The 19,369-nt window shown below is 36.6% G+C and overlaps 1 protein-coding gene across 1 annotated transcript in view; it reads right to left on the bottom strand.

Annotated features, from left to right (window-relative positions):
* CFAP46 (cilia and flagella associated protein 46) overlaps nucleotides 1-19,369 on the bottom strand; it is a 105,939-nt gene that overhangs the window by 81,117 nt on the left and 5,453 nt on the right. Inside the window, 11 exon segments of the mRNA XM_058188085.1 lie at nucleotides 1,968-2,113; nucleotides 3,233-3,363; nucleotides 4,709-4,832; nucleotides 6,897-7,017; nucleotides 7,497-7,725; nucleotides 9,542-9,732; nucleotides 10,063-10,161; nucleotides 11,389-11,488; nucleotides 15,289-15,390; nucleotides 16,028-16,122; nucleotides 18,628-18,751. Of these exon segments, the coding sequence (XP_058044068.1) occupies nucleotides 1,968-2,113; nucleotides 3,233-3,363; nucleotides 4,709-4,832; nucleotides 6,897-7,017; nucleotides 7,497-7,725; nucleotides 9,542-9,732; nucleotides 10,063-10,161; nucleotides 11,389-11,488; nucleotides 15,289-15,390; nucleotides 16,028-16,122; nucleotides 18,628-18,751 (1,462 nt within the window).

The following is a 19,369-nucleotide window of genomic DNA, read 5'->3' as shown; positions in this document are numbered from 1 at the left end:
TAAACTAAACTAAACTTCTGTGGGGCTAGGCTGAGGGAGAGAAGGGGACAGGAGAGGCCGATCATAACTACTCATTAATTTTCAAGCTGTAAGTGTCGATTTATCAAGCCCGATCACATAGTTTTGTAGCAGAGCACAGGTATTCAGCTAGTCTATTATACTCATGTCGGGGGCAGCTGTGGTGGCTGCCAGCAAAAACAGGCTCCCGATCTCAGTTTTCAGCTGCAATGGCCTCCTGCAGCCCTCTGCCAGCGAAAATGGAGCTCTGTTTTCGCTGGCAGAGAGCTGCAGGAGGCCGTCATGGCCGAAAACTGAGATCAGGAGCCCGTTTTTGCTGGCAGCCACCACAGCTGCCCCAGACATAAGTAATGTCAAGCCGGCCACGCCCACCAAGGTCAAACAGAACCGTGATGCAGCTTTCAATGAAATCTAGTTTGACGCCCCTGCTCTAGCTTGTTTACATATGGCTGCTTTTTATGGGGAAAGGGCCTCTGAGAAACTCTGGCCAATAGTAAAAATAAATATGGCTATAATGTTCATCTCCTCTATGCATGTAGTTTTAAAATAAAGGAATTATATCAGCTGGATTTTTTAATTTTCCTTAACTACTGTTTCATGGGGATCATGTTTTTCAAACTGACTGTAGGAAAATTAAAAAGTTAATATCATAAGATTTTATATGTTATGCATACAAGGAAAAAACTTTTCCAGTGTAAAAAACAGAAGTATCAGGATTCCTATTTTGCTACACCAGCTCTTAGAAGTCCAATTGAGTGTGACCAACAACAGACAATGTGGGGAGTTTATTCATTTATTTTTATTCTGTCATTATTTTTACAAAGAAGTCAAGGTGACCAATATATCCAAACACACCTTCCTCCTCCTATTTTCTTCACAACAGCCCTGTGAGGTGAATTGGACTGAGAGTGTGTGAGTGGACCAAGGTCACCTAGCTAGTTTTCATGGCCATAGTGACACTTGAACTCATGGCCTGTTGCTTTCTAGCCCTGTGCCTTAACCACTAGTCCAAACTGGAGTTATATACCAATATACCAATATCTGTAGAATGCAAGTTCCATTACTATGCAGTCTGTATAAGAGCTTTTATATCTCAGTATTTTTTCCCTAGCATTTGAATTATTCATACATAATGCATTGGAGGATACAGCTGAAATTAAGCTTCTATTGCACTTTATATAAAGAAACAAAGACTACAATTCTTATTTAGTCATAATATAGGCTTCATTCAAATATAATGGACTAGCTGAATACCCGTGCTCCGCTATGAAACTATGTGATTGGGCTTGATAAATCGACACTTACAGCTTGAAAATTACTGAGTAGTTATGATCGGCCTCTCCTGTCCCCTTCTCTCCCTCAACCTTGCCCCACAGAAGTTTATTTTATTATATTTTAGTTTATTGTCACTGCACATGGTACAACGAAATTAAATGCCCTCTTCAGTGTACATTATAACTATAAAAATAAAAACATAAACATACAAGTCAGAACAGGGATGTCAAACTAGATTTCATTGAAAGCTACATCAGGGTTGTGTTTGACCTTGGTGGGCGTGGTCAGGGTGGGCATGGCCAGCTTGACATTACTCATGTCGGGGGCACCTGTGGTGGCTGCCAGCAAAAATGGGCTTCTGATCTCAGTTTTCGGCCATGGAGCTCTGTTTTCGCTGGCAGAGGGCTACAGGAGACCGTTGTGGCCAAAAACGGGGCCTGGGAGAGCGTCACGCGGCCGTCCCAAGCTTCATTTTCACTGGCAAAGGCACCACGGGCCAACCATTCGCTGTTTCCAGGGTGGCTCCATGGGCCAGATCTAAGCACCCTGAGGTCCAGCTCCAGCTCCCGGGCCTTGAATTTGACACCCCTGAGCTAGAGTAATGAAGATCAGTATCTTGTAACAAATGCACAAAAAGATTTTAAAACTATCTCATAGTTGCATAATTTACTAACCTCTGCATTAATACATCTTACTTCCGCTAAGGTTCTAAGTAGATCTCTTTCTAATGAAAATACTTTAGTAGGCACCGGTGACTCTCTTAATACATTTCCTTCAGGCTCATCAGATGTTGCAGTTATACTACCTTTCTTCTTCATCACTAAAAGACACATAAAATGCATTAATTTAACAATTTTTTGTGTGATCATTTAGTGAAACGATTTAGAAATTCTTTGTGAAAGATTGGCTAACTTAGAATTTAAAAAAAAGCACTGTTTTGTTGGTTAGGGTGGTAATGCTATACAGGTAGTCCTTGACTTACAACAGTTCATTTAGTGACCATCTGAAGTTACAACAGAACTGAAAAAAGTGAATTATGATCATTTTTCACACTTAGGACTGTTGCAGCATTGCCATGTCCATGTGATCAGAATTCAGATGCTTGGCAACTGACTCATATTTATGACGGTTGCAGTGTCCTGAGATCATGTGATCCCCTTTTGTGACCTAAGGTCACAAGCAAAGTCAAGGGGGAACCCAGATTCACTTTATAACCATGTTACTAATTTGACAACTGCAGTGATTCACTTAACAATTGTGCAAGAAAGGTCATAAAACTCACTTAACAAATGTCACACTTAACAACAGAATTTTTTAGGTTCAAAAATGTTCATAAGTTGAGGACTACTTGCATTGCAACATTTTGTTCAGATCTCATCTTCAATGAAAACATGCTAATAGGGTAAAAGCAAGTCCAACAACAATTAGATGAGCACAGAAAGTTTCCTATATTGTATCTCTTCACTGCAATCTAATATTCATGTGGAATTTTGTAGTCCTGATCATATTAGCAATGCTATTCTAAGGCAATCTAAGTTTCTGACATCCAAACTAAATTATTAATCTTCAACATCCCATTGACTAAAAGAAGAAGCACTTTTAGCAGTGGCATTAAAAATTTCATTTTCCTTTATAGCAACAACAAACTAATGACTGTAATTAATAGCATTACATCAACATTTTCAAGTGATGATTTTAAAAAATAGTCAGGGAAAGGTCATGCATGTCAGTCTAGTAAATGAATAACTTCAAAAAAAATGAAAAAATAACGCCAGCTCTTTTTGTGTCTTACTGCTGCATAGATCTTCATGACCTTAACATAAGGATCTACAGCACAATTAGTTAAGTGCATTTGAACACTTCCTAGCGTCTATAAAGAAAAAAAGAGTTTATTTGCCTTGATTATGAAATTATGTTACATACAAGTACCAAGACTTACATTTTTTGCGTTTTGATACCTTTATCACTTGATTATCATCATACAAGAGACAAAACCTACATGCAGCCCTACAAACATCCCACACGCTTTGCTTCCGGGCTGTTTTTGCTATTTCTGACCATAGGCGGATTCTGTAGCAACGATTTAAAATAAAAATTCATTTTATTTTAAGAGGATAATGAATATAAACATACAACTCTTAAATAATGTGTTGAATTCCCCCCTCCCCCCACAATCCCTTCACCATTAGGGGACAGAGGTGGTATCTGGGTAATAAATATACTTCTGTAAGTTTCTGCTTTGCCTTCATATTTTGCATTTGTGTGTCTGTGTGCAAAGGATAGCATGGGTGGGCTGTGTTTATTACTCTATTATTTCCGTCATGTGAAGAAAGGAAGGAAGCTTAGAATTGTATAGTCAGACACTGATCTGAGCCACTATGTAACTGCATCTGCCATAGACAATCACTGGGGAATTTTTTCTCTGCATTTCCCCCTGTGCTGCCCCATTTCTCCCCTACCCCAATATGGCAAGAGTTCTACAGGTGTTTATTCAAACCCCTCAAATAGGTCCTTGGAAAGTACCCCTGTTGCACAGGTGCAGATTCCAAGCTCAATACAGCAAGAGTCACTGGGGAACTGAATCTAATGGGCACACATGAAGTCCAAGAAAGTAGGCCAGGAGTCAAACAGGCCATAATACAAGACACAAGCACCCTAGGCACAGAACTGGGCATGTTGCGCCAGCAACATTCAAGTTCTCAGGGTGGGGTTAAGTAGACAATGCTGTTGCAGGCCTCCATGAGAGGCAAGGTTGCCTCCTCATAAGTAGTCTACCTGACCTGTGTTGTGCCTGTCTTCTCTCTGCTCTATCTGCCCTTGGATCAAGAAGAGATGTGGACTCCACCTCCTCCTTACTGCTAACAAGCGGCAGCTGTTCCCGGTCCTAGCCTGGAGCCTTCTGGCTAACTTGCTGCAAATGCAGTTTGCCTGTCTCAGCCCGTCACTTGTCCAATTGACCCAACTGAGGCTGCTCCATCAGGTTAGCATTCTCTGAGCTCCGATCCTGACCAATACTCGGCTCCATGTTTTCCTCAGCAGACTCAAACTCACTCTCCTCCTCTGAACTCATATTTAGAGAGGGATGGGGATGAGAGTGGCGGATCTGTGACACAGCTGAATCCAGTCTATTGATCTTTCTTTTGTTGACTTCTCCGCATACAATAGATTTGGTCCCATTTCTGCTCCCTTTCCAATACCTCTGCTCAGTATTCCGAGTCCCTGTACACAATCTCTTTCCAACATTACAACTTTCCAAAATATCAAAAAACCAGGAACAATAATTATTGACACTCTAGTGATTTTTAAATTGAGAGAAATTGTGGACACTAGGGTATAGTTTTATCAGGATAAAATAGTTTTTAAGAAACAAAACAAAATAGCTTATTTTTGAATATTTGTCTACAACCGTAATTACCTTTCTTTTTCATTTTCATGGCCTAGTCTCTTCAAATGTCCATCTGCTTTCCCTACATTTTTAGCGTGGTGCTCTGCTTTTGCAGAGAGATAACTAATTTGATCTTTATGTTTACTTGGGGGAACTAAATAGGAAGAAAGAAAATTTAATATAGTTTGGATCAGATTCACGGTATTGCTACTACAATTATTTCACAATAATTAGTTGAGGTTTTTGACAAGGATTAGTAAATAAAAGTTCTATAGAAACTACAGTACAGTACAGGTAGTCCTTAAAAAGGGACTTATGACAGTTTTTCACACTTACAACCATTGCAACACCTCTATGGTCATATAATCAAAATTCAGATGTGTGTGGCAACTGACTCGTATTTATGGCAATTGCAATGTCCTGGGGTCATGTGATCATCTTTTGCGACCTTCTGACAAGCAAAGTCAATGGGGAAGCCAGGTTCATTTTATAAGCATATTACTAACTTAATAACTGCAGTGATTCACTTAGCAACTATGGCAAAGAAAGGTCATAAAAAGCTCACTTAGCAACCGTCTCACTTGACAACATAAATTTTGGGCTAAATTGTGGTTGTAAGTTGAGGACTACCTGTAGCTGCTATTGGAAATATCAGTGTTACACGTTTATTCCTACATTCCATAAATGTTAATACATAGTGAGGGGGTTGTTAAGACAACTACATGCCCAGGGACTCAGGGAGATCAATGCCAAAGTAGAGATCATGTTTTTTGCAGACAGGTTGCCAAGAGCAAAGCTTCTCAGTGAAAGAGTTCAGAAATGGAGATTCCCTTCCAATGTTCATAATCTTTTAAAATCTGGGTTTGAGTTCTGTCTGCTAAAGCCACAATCTCTACTTTGCTATTGATCTCTCTAACCCTGGAAAACCCGAACTAAAAAGATGTACAACGAACCTGGTCTGCCATTATCCCCCAAATCCTTATATCACAGAAATTCCATTCCTTAACCTCTTTTAAAAAGTTTTAGCAAGCCTAAACTATTAGTAATGGAATTACTTTCTACTTTTTTTGTTTCAGGTCAACAGTTTAGAAAATGGGAGATATTCAAAGATAGGGAAACACAAGAACATAATAATAACTAGGCGATCAGATACGTGCTTCATTTTTCCTTAAACAATTTGCACAAGGGAACTAAGGTGACAGGAACGGATTTTAACCATTTCCCTACTCTCATTCTCTGAAAATAAGTCTTAAACTTTCTTGACTTTTAGATAGCACTTCAAACCTGGCTACCTGCCCAGGGATGAGAGCTAAAAAGTTAGTGAGGCCCAGGTGGTTTGTTGTAACAAAATGCTATTTATTTTTTGTTTAGATTAGGTGGTTAAGTTTTTATAGTTATTTATATTGCTTTAATTCCTCAATTTTGTACACTGCCCAGAGTCACTTTAGTAAGAGTGTCAGCCATAGAAATAAAATCAAATAAGTAAATAATAAACAATTCAAAGGACAAGATGTTTTTGTAACCACAAAACACTGAAATGTTGGCATACACTTACATACACAAAACATGGATGTATTTCAGAAGTCAAGCAATCCTCTGCTAAGTGGTACAAATATTTAAAGCAACAACTTTTCAAGTCTTCCAAATCTACATTTTTACCAGCTTTCTTTAATTAAAACTCTTCTCTAATTTATAGAGAAAGTCTACAAAATGTTTGCAGAAAAGCTGTGAATTTCTTATGGCTTGAGGGAAGAGTTTTTCTGCAGCATTGAACCACCATAAACAATTTATGTGGAATATTTTGAAAATACTTTTTGCCCATAAGGATCTTAAATTAAGTCTCAAATTAAGTTCATGACTGTGAAGGAAAAAAGTACACCTAATGAAAATGTGATTTATTACTTTGATGTTTACTTTTAACTATAACTGGTCTGTTCAGTAGTAAAATAACTCCACCAGAAGTGAAGACCAGAGGCAGGAAAATGGTTCCTGTTCTCATAAGTATCACGTGTGCTGTTCAAATTGAGATGTGAGAAGCTGCCATGGGTTATTAAGGGAAGGAGAAATCACTATTAATGGAGCTTTCTCAAAAATTAATCACCAGACATGGAAATTATTTAATTTTTCTAATTGCAATAAGGGATCATTGCATCCAAATCGGTTAGTCAAAGGGGGGATGGAATATTTTAGTTTTGCCAACACTGAACACTTGAATTACCTTTAGCCTCGTTTTCACTATCAAGAACAACCTGAAAAGCCTCTGGTGCTAGTGCAAGGCCAGCATTCACCAACAGAGAGCGTTTTTTCCTCACACTGTCATTTTCGGTTCCTTTTTTAGCCTAGAGAGAAAAGGAACTAATTATACTGGTAAAAATTCAAGAAAATGTGATGATCAATGAAGAAGATTTATTCTGTTCAGGACCCCATCCCAATTAGCTATGTTCCCTCCAAGCTACGGTATTTTTCCCCTTCATCATGTTGTCATGTGGAAAGACAACAAGCTTTGATCCTTTGCTGCAATATGTCACTGTTGGCTCCTGGAAAGCAACAAAATGAGGAGGAAGCAACCACTTCTCTACCCTCTTTTTCTTACATGGCATTTCTGTGGCAAACAAGAGGAAGAAAGGTGGCATTTATTGGTTCCCCAACAATATATGTGCATTGATTTTCTCTCTTATCATAGTAATTACAATGTGTAAGAACTGAAGGGGAGGAGAAGTCCAACACCTTGAAACTTTTCAAGACATATGCAGTCCCGCTTTTTCTAATTGTATTCATGCTCTAATACATCCTGCTGTAATATATCCAATATATATACCTGTTCAATCATCAAACTTGCTTGGTCTTCTAGACGTTCCAATGACTTATACAGCATGGTATTTAAGCTAAGCCGATGGAAAGCCATTTTGAGGTATTCATGGTACTGTCCATTGTTATCAAGGTTGATGGCCTTCTCTAGATGTTTCATTGCGGTCTCTACTCTGTCTGATTTTTCTTCAATACGAGCAATTTCCATATGAACTTGACAACGCAACAAAATCAACATGCTAGGAAGTAATTATAACTAATATCAATTACACACATTAAGATATTCTGTAAAATTTTTCTCCTTATGCAATACTTATGTATTACAGTTAGATTTACTATTATGACACACAACAATGTGAAATCACAGCTGCCAGTTCATTAGCTGGTGTTGGCTTATATAGTAATTGCTTTTTAAGAATAGTGATTCACAGGTCTTCAAAGATCCACCTACATTGTTTAACTTATACTGTAACTGTTATTTAAAGGTGAATTAGGCTAGTCTCAAACAGGCTAATTATAGGAAAGATGACCAGGCAGTGAGACCCCTTGCAGTTCAAAACACACCTAAATGATACTAATTACTTGGATCATTTCAACTGGGGTTTTATTGTTTTGGTTAATCTGATATATTATTTTTTTCCTACCTACTCTGAACCTATTCTGAGAAAAGGATGGGGAAAGTGTGGCTCTGCTAGTTGTCCTGGACTTCTCAGTGGTTTTAATTACCACCAACCAATGAATAATCTTTGGGCATTGGTCCTACCTGTTTGATTAAAACCAGAAAGTGGTGCTGAGGAACTCCTGATACCTATTCTGCGACCTGATAGTATCCTACAGTAGGGATCCCCAACCCCTGGTCCATGGATCGGCACTGGGTCATGGCATGCCAGCAAACAAGAGAAACCCCATCCGCAGGATGCAGGAAGCATGCAAAACCACATCCACTCTCGGCCGTGGAAAAACCTCTCTCCACAGAACCAGTCCCCGGTGCCCAAAAGGTTGGGGGTTGATGTCTTACAAGGTTTTCATCCTATCTGTCATACATTTAGTACCTATATGAAACTGTTGGAGGAACGAGTTTTGGATCTCATGGCAATGACACCAGGTTTACTTCTTCTTTCCACCTACCTCCAACAAAACAATTGATTCCCCTGAATATTGCTAACATGCTAGATGAGGGAGAACAAGTTTAAATTAGACCCGGACAAGATAAAGGATGCTTTTGGCGAATAATAAGACTTAGAATATTAGAGTTTGCAATAGTGAACACTGCGCATCTTGATACTCGTTTGATTCACAATTTGCCAGCTACAATCTTTCCTGAATCAGCTGATTTGCCATTAGTTATTTCTCACCTTGGCTATATCCTGTCATCACTACTGCAATGTTTTTTCTATCACTTGAAAAGTGTCAGTTAGGCTGTTAAGCTGTTAACCAGCATAAAGCACAGTTATCACAGGGTGCATTTATTAGAATATCTGCCAGGTGATACCTCATTGGTATTGCTGTATCAGGTGTTGGCTTTTAAACAGTTATTTAAAGACTTACGGGCCTAGGACTTATCTGAAGGAAGCCTCTTCTATTACAAACTGTCTGGAAAGATGCAGAAAAGACCTTTCTGAACAACCTTCTATGGTCAGAAGGCCTTCTTTCTGGCATGTCCCCAGATGATGGAATGCATTTCTTCAGGAATTGATCCTATCTTTCGCCATGTTATTGATTGTTACATAATTTTAGTATCAATTATATGTTAATTTGAATTAGTGGTTTGGAGATATACAGGAGCTATTGAGGGAAAATAAATGACAGCTCAGTCTTGGGAAAGGGACAAAGTTGAGGAAAAAGTCTCAAAACAGCTCCACCTTGATTCTTTTGGTATAAAAAGGAGCAGACAGGTTCACAATTCTGTTATGATGGCTTGTAATGTACCATTCCTATAATTTTTTTCAAAATTTCCTGACATCAGGATGATATCCTATACATCATTAAATCTATTAAGCTAAAAGAAATCCTGCTATCAAAAACAAAATGGAAGGTAGACCAAGACCGATTTACCTGTCAATCTTCTCTAGCACTTCAGCAATTGCTAACAGGGGTTTTCGTATATGATGTTGCAAATTGTGTTGCAACAGTGGTAAACAGGTATTCCACTGGGTAGTACATACTGCCTGAATAATATTAGGATCTCTCAGCCGAATTGCACGGTTCAAAATTAAATCAAGTTTCTGTATAACTTCTAACTGAGCCTGTAGGAACAAAATTCGGTTTGCAATTATAATGGAAGCAATGGTTTAATGAACATAATCAGAAAGCCCCCTCAGAATTGGGATAGCACACTGACTGATCTGTTAATACTATTCATTTTTTTTTTCATTTTTATAGTTTGTGCCTTTTTATTGGTAGCCATATCTTGGAAGCACAATTTATGACCTGCATAAACAATGGATCCCTGAATTAAGAGATCATTCTCATGCTTTCTAATTCCTTTAAATTCAAGAGAGACAGACATTGAAATTACAAATCTAAAGTTGAAAGTGTGTGTTTAAAGAATAGTATTAATTCAGGAATAAACATACCTCAACAACACTTTTAGCATAAGTTTCAATTTTAGGCCCAAGTGTTTGTACTTCGCAGTCACATTCCAAGCAATCTAATTCAATTTCTCTTCCTGGATCCTATTAATATAAGCATAATTAAAAAACACAAATAATCAGGAACAATCAGATTTTCCCTTTGTAGATATTGTATAGGCCTAGTTAACATATAACATTGAGCTGTAATGTGCTTTGGTTATGGTTTTGGAGTTCAGTTTCTTGTTTGGGTTGTGGTTTTTATTTTTTGGTATACCATGATATTTATTTATTTATTGACTTATATGACTGCTCATCTGGTAAAACACAATGCTGGATAGCTCACAACAATAATAAAATCAAAACCAAGAAAAACCAAGAAATCTCTGGATTGATTCATCAATCTATACCGTGATGGGTTTTTTTCCCAACAAAGTATAACTAAAATGTATCGACTTAGGGTTATCTATGATGAGATATTCATAGGTCATCATCAACATACGAATTCTAGAAAATTACCTTACTCATGGGAAATTCCATGCAAGCCTATTAGAAGTTAATATCATTAGGCTTCTTCCAGCCAGCCACTCTTTCTCTGCCCTAGGAAAAAGCAAGGGCAAGCCACTTCTGAAAATGTTGCCCCCCCAAAATGAACGTACTTATCCAGGGAAAACCTCCCAAATATTTCATTATTTGAAAATGTGTCAGTTTATTTATAATGTGACTATTGCGAATATAATATTGGAGTGGTTCCAAAGCACCGGCACAAACTTAACAACATTTATTAGAGAATTCATATCCTTCAAAACAGGTGGGACTTATGAGGTCCTTTTTAAGCACTTGAGGGGAAATGGCAGTTTAATTATTTTAAGGTTTATCAAAAATATTCACTTGGAATTCACATGCACATTCCAAACCACTCTTTAAAAAGATTTGCATATCCCAATAAAATTTTAAAAATCTTATTCATCCAGCTAAAAGTAACACACACAGCCAGATAAGCTGTAATATAACTTCCTATTATTATGGACATATATAATGTGATTTCTTTGTGTTTTCAATAATACATTCCTCTACATTCTATTTCTAGTTATTGTTTTAAGAGAACAACCGTGCTTCGAGGGAATAATGCTTTTCCTGGTCTTTGATCATTGTTATCTTTTAACTAAGTAATTTTGGAAAGATTTTTTAAATTTGCTTATTTTGTTTATATGGCACCTTTCTGTCAAAAATGCATTTATATACAAAAACAAAAACAAAACAAAATCCAGCAATCTTTTGTGATGATGCTTCATGGCAATATAATTCAAGGTAGGATTTCTTAACACTCACGTGAATTTTATAATTCTTCAACTCTTTTAAACATACCACTGCAATATTTATACAATTTAATCTCAAGGAAAGTCGTGCCAGTTCCAGCAGCAAAGAAATTCTGCAAAAGTAAAAAACAAAACAAAACCAGAATCAGAATCAGAATAAAACTAGCAAGTAACAGCGACTTTTACATAGTAAAGACTAACAATTACCATGATGACTAAGAAGTGATTTCAACTGAGTTATGAACAGAAAAATAGAATGGCTGCAAATTTACGGGACCGCCTACTGCTACCGAATACCTCTCACCGACCCGTGCGCTCTCACAGAGAGGGACTCCTCAGGGTGCCATCGGAACGACAGTGTCGTCTGGCGACGCCCAGGGGAAGGGCCTTCTCTGTGGGGGCTCCCGCCCTCTGGAACGAACTCCCCCCAGGACTCCGTCAACTTCCGGACCTCCGAACCTTTCGTCGCGAGCTTAAAACTCACTTATTCATCTGCGCAGGACTGGGTTAGTTTTTAAATTTATGGGTTTTTAATGGGTTTTTATTATTTATCTTAAATTTTTAATCTCGGCCAATTGAATAAGTTTTTTAATTGTATTTTAATTGTATTTATATTGTAATATTATTGTGTATTTTTATCTGGCTGTGAACCGCCCTGAGTCCTTCGGGAGAAGGGCGGTATAGAAATTTAAATAATAAATAAATAAATAAATAAATTTAGTATCCCAGTTAGTTTATTGTAAGATACAAGTACAGGGAACAGTAATATAAATTAAATCTGATAGATTTAAAAAAAAAATCAGTTAGAAAGTTGGAACAATCATCTATCTACCTGTCTTTTTCTCTTGCTAAATAGCATGTCAAGCTGTCACAGCAACTAAGACAAGTGTTACAAAACTGAGAGAAAGGGGAAAAAAGGAATCCTATCTTCTTCTTCTCCCAAAATTTTAGTTTTAAATAAATACCGGTAGTTCCATAATTTCACGCTGGCAACTACAATCTTGCTAAAAGTAACTCCCTCTACAGAGAGAAGGATTAGCTGCCCTGATATGGAACATCGGGGGGGGAGGGGGGAATAAAGCTTTGTTCTTCCATCAGCCTTTCCCTAATATTTATGGCATGAAACAGCAATTGTGTTTGTGAGTATTTTTCTCTATGGTGCTCATTATTTGAAAGAGGCAAATCTCATTCAATCATGAACATATTTCAGAATGTTTGGAAGACTGTGTTAGGAAAGGGGCTAAATCAGAACCACAACAAGGAGTCGATTTATGCGATAAATATACAGGAATTATCATTTAGTCTGAGGGGAAGTCATTTGGTATCAGGAAGATAAATAGTTCACACTGAGAACAGAAGGCATTAAATTTACTTGGGTTCCCATATTTGTTAAGCAGGGAAGAGACTATTCAACACAGGATGGTCCTTGTGTGCAGCTGAACCAACCGTGGTGGCCAGGTCAGTCTGAGTCCTACTCGGAGAGGCTTTCCTGTAATAATTGATTCTGTCCCATGTGCTCGGCTACTTTGTCCATCATCTAAGGTTGCTGGTTCATCTGGATAGCCACTTAGTTTTGATACTGGAGTGAAGCACTGGACAGTAATTTTGACAATCAATGAAAGTGCCAGACAGCCAGTAGGCATTGAGTGTTTCTCACCCTCAGCAACTTTAAGACGTGACCTGTGTGCTTTTCAAGAGGCAACTGGACTTTCTGGTTTTTCTTTGAAGATATTTCACTTCTCATCCAAGAAGCTTTTTCAGCTGACTGGATGGTGGGAATGGAAGGGCTTATACTCCTTGCAAACAGCTGGTCATTTGCATTCTTTTAGGGAGTTGTTAAGGCCACCTGGAGGTTTATCTGTGTCATCAGGGTGGTGCAAATGGGTGTGGAGCTTTCTTGGAACTGCTGAAAGGACTGTGTTGTAGACTGGAGATAGATGATGTTGTATTCCTCCCCCTCTGTTGAGAAAGGGCTGTTCAACTTTGACATAGATGTTCTCTTTGACCCTTCTTTCAAACCAATGGTTCTCTCTGTCCAAAATGTGGACTTCGCTGTCTTCAAAAGAGTGGCCTTTGTCTTTTAATTATTTATTTATTTATTTATTATTTAAATTTATATACCGCCCTATCTCCCGAAGGACTCAGGGCGGTTTACAGGCATTTAAAAATAGATAAATACAGTCTAAAAACAATTAAAAAACTTATTCTAAAAGCCTAAATTAAAAATATGAAAATAAAACCCAATTTAAAACCCGTAAATTAAAATCTAGCTCAGTCCTGCGCAATTAAATAAGTATGTTTTAAGCTCGCGGCGGAAGGTCCGAAGGTCCGGAAGCTGACGAAGTCCTGGGGGTAGTTCGTTCCAGAGGGTGGGAGCCCCCACAGAGAAGGCCCTTCCCCTGGGCGCCGCCAGACGACATTGCCTCGCTGACGGCACCCTGAGGAGTCCCTCTCTATGAGAGCGCACGGGTCGGTGAGAGGTATTCGGTAGCAGTAGGTGGTCCCGTAGATAACCCGGCCCTATGCCATGGATTGCAAATTGCAAATGGATTGCTGAATCTAGTTCTAGTGAGTTTGTTCTCCTATGTTGTGCCATGAATTTATGAAGTGGTTGTTTTGTTTCCCCAATGTACTGAAGAAGCTTCTTGGATGAGAACCTAAATGTCTTCAAAAAAAACCCAGAAAGTCCAGTTGCTTCTTGAAAAAGTACCTTTGGGACAACCATGACCTGGATTACTGAGAATCTCCACAGACATTTAAGACATGTGGACTTCAACTCCCAGAATTCTCCAGCCAGAATTCTGGGGGGATGGGGGGTGTTGAACAATTTAAAGTTGCTGAGGGTGAGAAACACTGATCTAGGTAATGACTCTTTTCCTGCAGTAGCTGAAGCAGGAACAGGCAATTAAATTGTCAGGCTCTTTATCAAGACTCGATAGTAAAGACCTTTTGACTTTACATCGTTAAACTCATTTCCTGGGCTACAACCTTGACAGAAATCTCACAGACATCTAGATAAGAGTCTCTATGGCAGAGATAAATGAATCCTAATCAAACAGCTAACAGCCCACTGCCAGTGCAAAAGGTGAAAGTATCTTACACCCACAGTTATTCAAATTGTAGTTCCCCCCACTTTCTCATGAACGAATGGATCTTTTGCACAGTTCTTGATGTCCTTGAATTTGAAGAGTATTTATCTATCTTTAAAAAATGCATGGCTGCCCATCTTAAACAACTCTTGGTGGTTCACAGTAAAACCAGGAAGTATAAAACAATCATAAAACAGTAAAACAAACAAAAACAAAAATCCTGCACTGGGAAGCAGAAATACTCAACCATACAACAAAGCATAAATCTTCAATTTTCTAAAAAAACCAGTTCCATGAACACTCATGCACCTCAAATAAACCCTTTGGAACACAAAAATGTACACATGCAAAACAATGTGAGCAATATATACTATAAACCTGCAAATACACATTTTACATTTAAAAAGGCAAACAACAGACATCACCACCATAGTACAGGTTCCCAGGAAGAAAAATAAAACAATTACATCAAAAAAATATTTCTACAAAAATTTCTCTCTCCCTGTGTGTGTGTGTGTGTGTGTACACACACACACACACACACAAACTATCCTAAAAAGGCGGGTGGATGGGCCTATCACACGCGCAATGGCCAAATTGATCAAAGATGCATAAAGGCAAATATTTCTAATATTAGTTTTTACACACTTATGATTTGGCCAAATAGCTCATTATTCACCAAACATTAAAATAAATACTGCTTTAAGATTATATCTGAACAAAGTAAATATATCAATTTTATATTTTAGATCTGGATACAATGTAAATAATAAATACAGATATTTTTTAAATATTTCCAGAATGTTGCTAAATATGAAACTCACCTTTCATTATGGTTTACTTGCTTTTTAGATCCTTTCAAAAGTTCAAATATGTTATTCAAATCTGTAGGAGCATCTTCTAGAATCTGATTTTTATCTAATTGCCTGAAAATATTTTATTAGTAGACAATTAATATTTTCAAATTTTCTATCTATCTCTATGCATCTATCTCTATGCATCCATCTCTATCCATCTGTCCATCCATCCATCCATCCATGGGACTTCTATGCCTAAATGAAATTCATCTTGTCAAATAATTAGGAGCAGATCTGCATAAGTTCTTGCTCCCACAGGAAATGAGAGAGGTTTGGGTCAGAAGATAGGACTCCCAAGTAACAGTTCCTAGACTGAAATATGCACATCACTCTGAAAATATACAATGACTTTGATTCTTAGCAAGGAAAGAAGGTGTCCATTTTATTCTTATTTTTTATTATTGTATTATGAATGATTTATGTATATATGGACTCTGCTTATGCTGAGATATTTCTGTACATTGCTCAGTTATTAGAGGATTTTTTTTTTAAATAAAACATTAAAAATTCAGTTTAGGATATATGAGGGGTAAAAGATAGGAAGAAAAAATGCCATCTATGCTGCCTTGAGACCTTAAAACAGGATGTAATTCTAACAGATCAATAAATTCAATTATGCGTTTACTTTTACTTATGATTTCCAAGATACCAGTCTACCTTTAGATATAAATACCAAAGAATTACATGAGTAAAAGCTGGTACTTACCCTTTGATTGTTTGAATTTTATATATGATATTCAAACTAAGAGAACTTTCAAGTTTATCTTCTATATCTGAAACTTCCACTAGTTTGTTACGCACCTATAAACAGTTACAATAACTATGTCATCATAGTTTATAGAAAACAAGAAAATGATAAGAATTTCCAACATTGAAATTCAATGTGAATCCCTGGTATTTTCATTATAAGCTTTATATCTCAATTTTAAAAACCAGATTTGAATGTTCATTATAGATTCTTAAAGTAGAAAACAATTATATTTCAATCTAAACAGGAAAAAAATCTTCCTATGGGTAAAATGATTCCTTGAGTGAAACTACGTAGGTCACCAAACAATATAAATATGCACCATCAAACTATCTGTAACACATTCTTCTCATTTTCTTTTTTATCAATTTTTATTTTATTCAAAAACAGTTAAAATGCAAAACACCAAAAGCTCTTCCTCAAGATGGCTGTTGAACAATAGGAACTCTTCCTTTTCCTGACAACAATATGCTGATTTTACTGCCCAAGCTGATTCTTTGGCAGTGCTGCTCCCTGGATTTGAATAGGAGCACTTAGGAATGACCCAAGATGGCTTTTGGACAGCTGTGCATCCACCTGTGAAGTGGAATCTTGAAGATTCCAGTTCTCTTTGGGAGCGACCAGAAAGCCACTGGGCATTTATCTTTCTCTTGGCAGCTTGTTTTCTCAAGCATGCTTGGATTTTAATTTCACCTTTTGAATCCTCTGTATTACTGTGCTTTTTAAATTTAAAAGTTGACCAGCTGGTTGAATGCTAATTTAACCCTCTGCTTTTTCCTTTTGATGTATGTTGTTATTTTGAATAATCTTTACTTCTCTGTAAGGAACATGATATGTCCTTAGATAGTGAAAGTGCTTTTACTTGATTTACATTTTATTGGATTACAAAGATTTTGTATTTTATCAATTGCCAAAATTTTGGAGTTTAACTTCCTTAATCTTTCTTTTAATCTTGGATCTTAATGTACAGAAAATATCTTCCCTGCTTTTTGTCTTTTTACATCGAGAAAGGAGGTTGATATTCAAAAAATGACTGTTCGATGACATGCGAGCTGAAAGCTTTTTTTAAAAAAGTTTGATGAAATTACAAAGGCTGTGGAAAACATTCAGAGGCAAATGACTGTAAATAAATTAAACTCACGAAACGACTGTGATTTCAAAGCAGTAGATTCCTGGAAAATATGGACCCAGACTTAGAAATAACAGCACCGACTCTGTATACCACTCTGAAGTTCAAGCCTGCACTCTTATACAACAGCAGAAAACTATCTCAGTGGATAAGTGATACATTGGTCTTTTCTAAATAGATTCAAGAAGATTGGGGAATGGATTTATCACATTTAACTGGGAAAAAATCATATAGACTTTTTTTGGGAAGATTGGCTTTGGAGATAGGACTTATTGCATTAAATCAGACACCAATTGATAACAGATTGTATTAAGTAATTGATGTGGATATTTAATCCAGGATTAATTCATGGGACTATGTGGGATAATTAAGAAGCAGTGGTAAATTTTCTAAAAGTTGATTACAATAACAATGGTTTAAAAGAGGGTTTTGGAATTTTAATCCTATTTTTTATTATTATTGTTCTTCCTGTTAACTACTTTGTTATAAATGTAGTATATAGATAGAATTAGTAGTTCAGTAGTTTCAAATTATTTGGGCCAGTTTCACAAGGAAACTAATATCGTGGTAACATATTAATCAGCATTCAACTAGAGGGATAATATGTGTATATGTATTAGTCTTTTTTAATGCACCTTTTTCTTTTTAAGGTCCTATTTGTTTTGTTTTTTTCTTTGTTTATTTGTTCCTCCCACCCAAAATATTTGGTATAACACACATTCTTTTCCATAATGAATCATCGATTTACTACCCATATTTTTTCCCGTAAAAAGTTGCATTATACAAGGATGTAACTAGATTAACTGCTTTCAATTTCACTTTCCCCCAAAACGGTTATGCAGTTTAGTGCAGGACAGGACCAAATTAACAGAATAACAGAGTTGGAAGGGACCTTGGAGGTCTTCTAGTCCAACCTCCTGCTCAAGCAGGAAACCCGATACCATTCAGAATTCACAAAGGAATTCTGAAATACTGTAAGTTCTATTACTCTATACAATTTATAGGTAACTGGATAACCTCAGGCCCCTCTTGCTTAGGTTGTATATTTAGCATTATTTTCCATGGCTGAGGATAGAGTGGAACATGGCCTTGATGCTCCCAGTCAAACCCTTTACCTATCAGCCTATAGAATAACTGTGGAAAAAAAATAGAGCTTCTCCTTGAGAAAGGAGAAGGAAAGACAGGCTATAAATCTAACAGTTTATCTTTTTCTTCTTACATTTTTATTTCATTTTTTGCTGCCTACTTCAATATATCCTTCTCATTTTTTTTATTATGCGTCATAAACTACCCATTAGAAGGCTATAAAGCAAGGTGCATTCATTACTCATTCTTTCATACCTGCAACTTTTCTAGCATTCTGGTAGCATCAAGGGGAAAATTTAAGTTATTTGTTACATTTCCAAAAATTACCATTATTGAAAATTACCATTATTGAAAATAAATCCTTATATCTACTTGGTGCATTTTCTTCAATGAACGTGGCTGCAGTGGATGAAAAGGTGGTGGCTTCTTCCACTCTGGAAGCATCCAGGAAACACTCAAGCAATTCTCTGGGATGAGAAAATGATTATATTAAACATCCTTTTTAAAAAATATTGATAAACAAACAACTTTTATGTGATTTTTTTTTTTACAAAAGTCTTTTGACAACTTGAAATTTTTTTACTTTATAACCTTGATATAGTGAAAATGAAGATACTATTTTGAAATTATTGTAACTAAAGTTTAGTTTCTGTACAAATAAAAATATTACCAAATAATCATATGTCTTATATGAAAGCTATTTAAAGCCCATTATTTTACAAAAAGCATATGTGAAACTCAAGCATGATTTTCTGCCTTATCTACTGGATGCAAAGTCTTTAGCTTTTATTCTATGCTTTTGGAAATACAACATTCAAGTAAAATAATCTTAATTACGAAGCTTAAAGAATTTAATTGCTAAGTTTGCTGTATATATTTTACATCATGTATATTTTATATGATCCCTCATTTTGAAGATAAGAAAAATAGAAAAAGGATTACTCAATTAATCAGAGGCACAGTAGTAAAAAAGAAAAAAAACAAGAAAAATGCAAACCTATCAAACATGTTTTTTAAAATCATTTGAGCTATACATCAGATAATGTTTTTAAAAACTGATAATCAGTCCAGTGTAGAAGAATAAA

This window comes from Ahaetulla prasina, chromosome 6 (assembly GCF_028640845.1).
Source record: "Ahaetulla prasina isolate Xishuangbanna chromosome 6, ASM2864084v1, whole genome shotgun sequence".
NCBI classification, from domain to species: Eukaryota; Metazoa; Chordata; class Lepidosauria; order Squamata; family Colubridae; genus Ahaetulla; species Ahaetulla prasina.
Note: the sequence above shows the minus strand (reverse complement) of the source record. Positions and strands in the feature narration are given on the sequence as shown.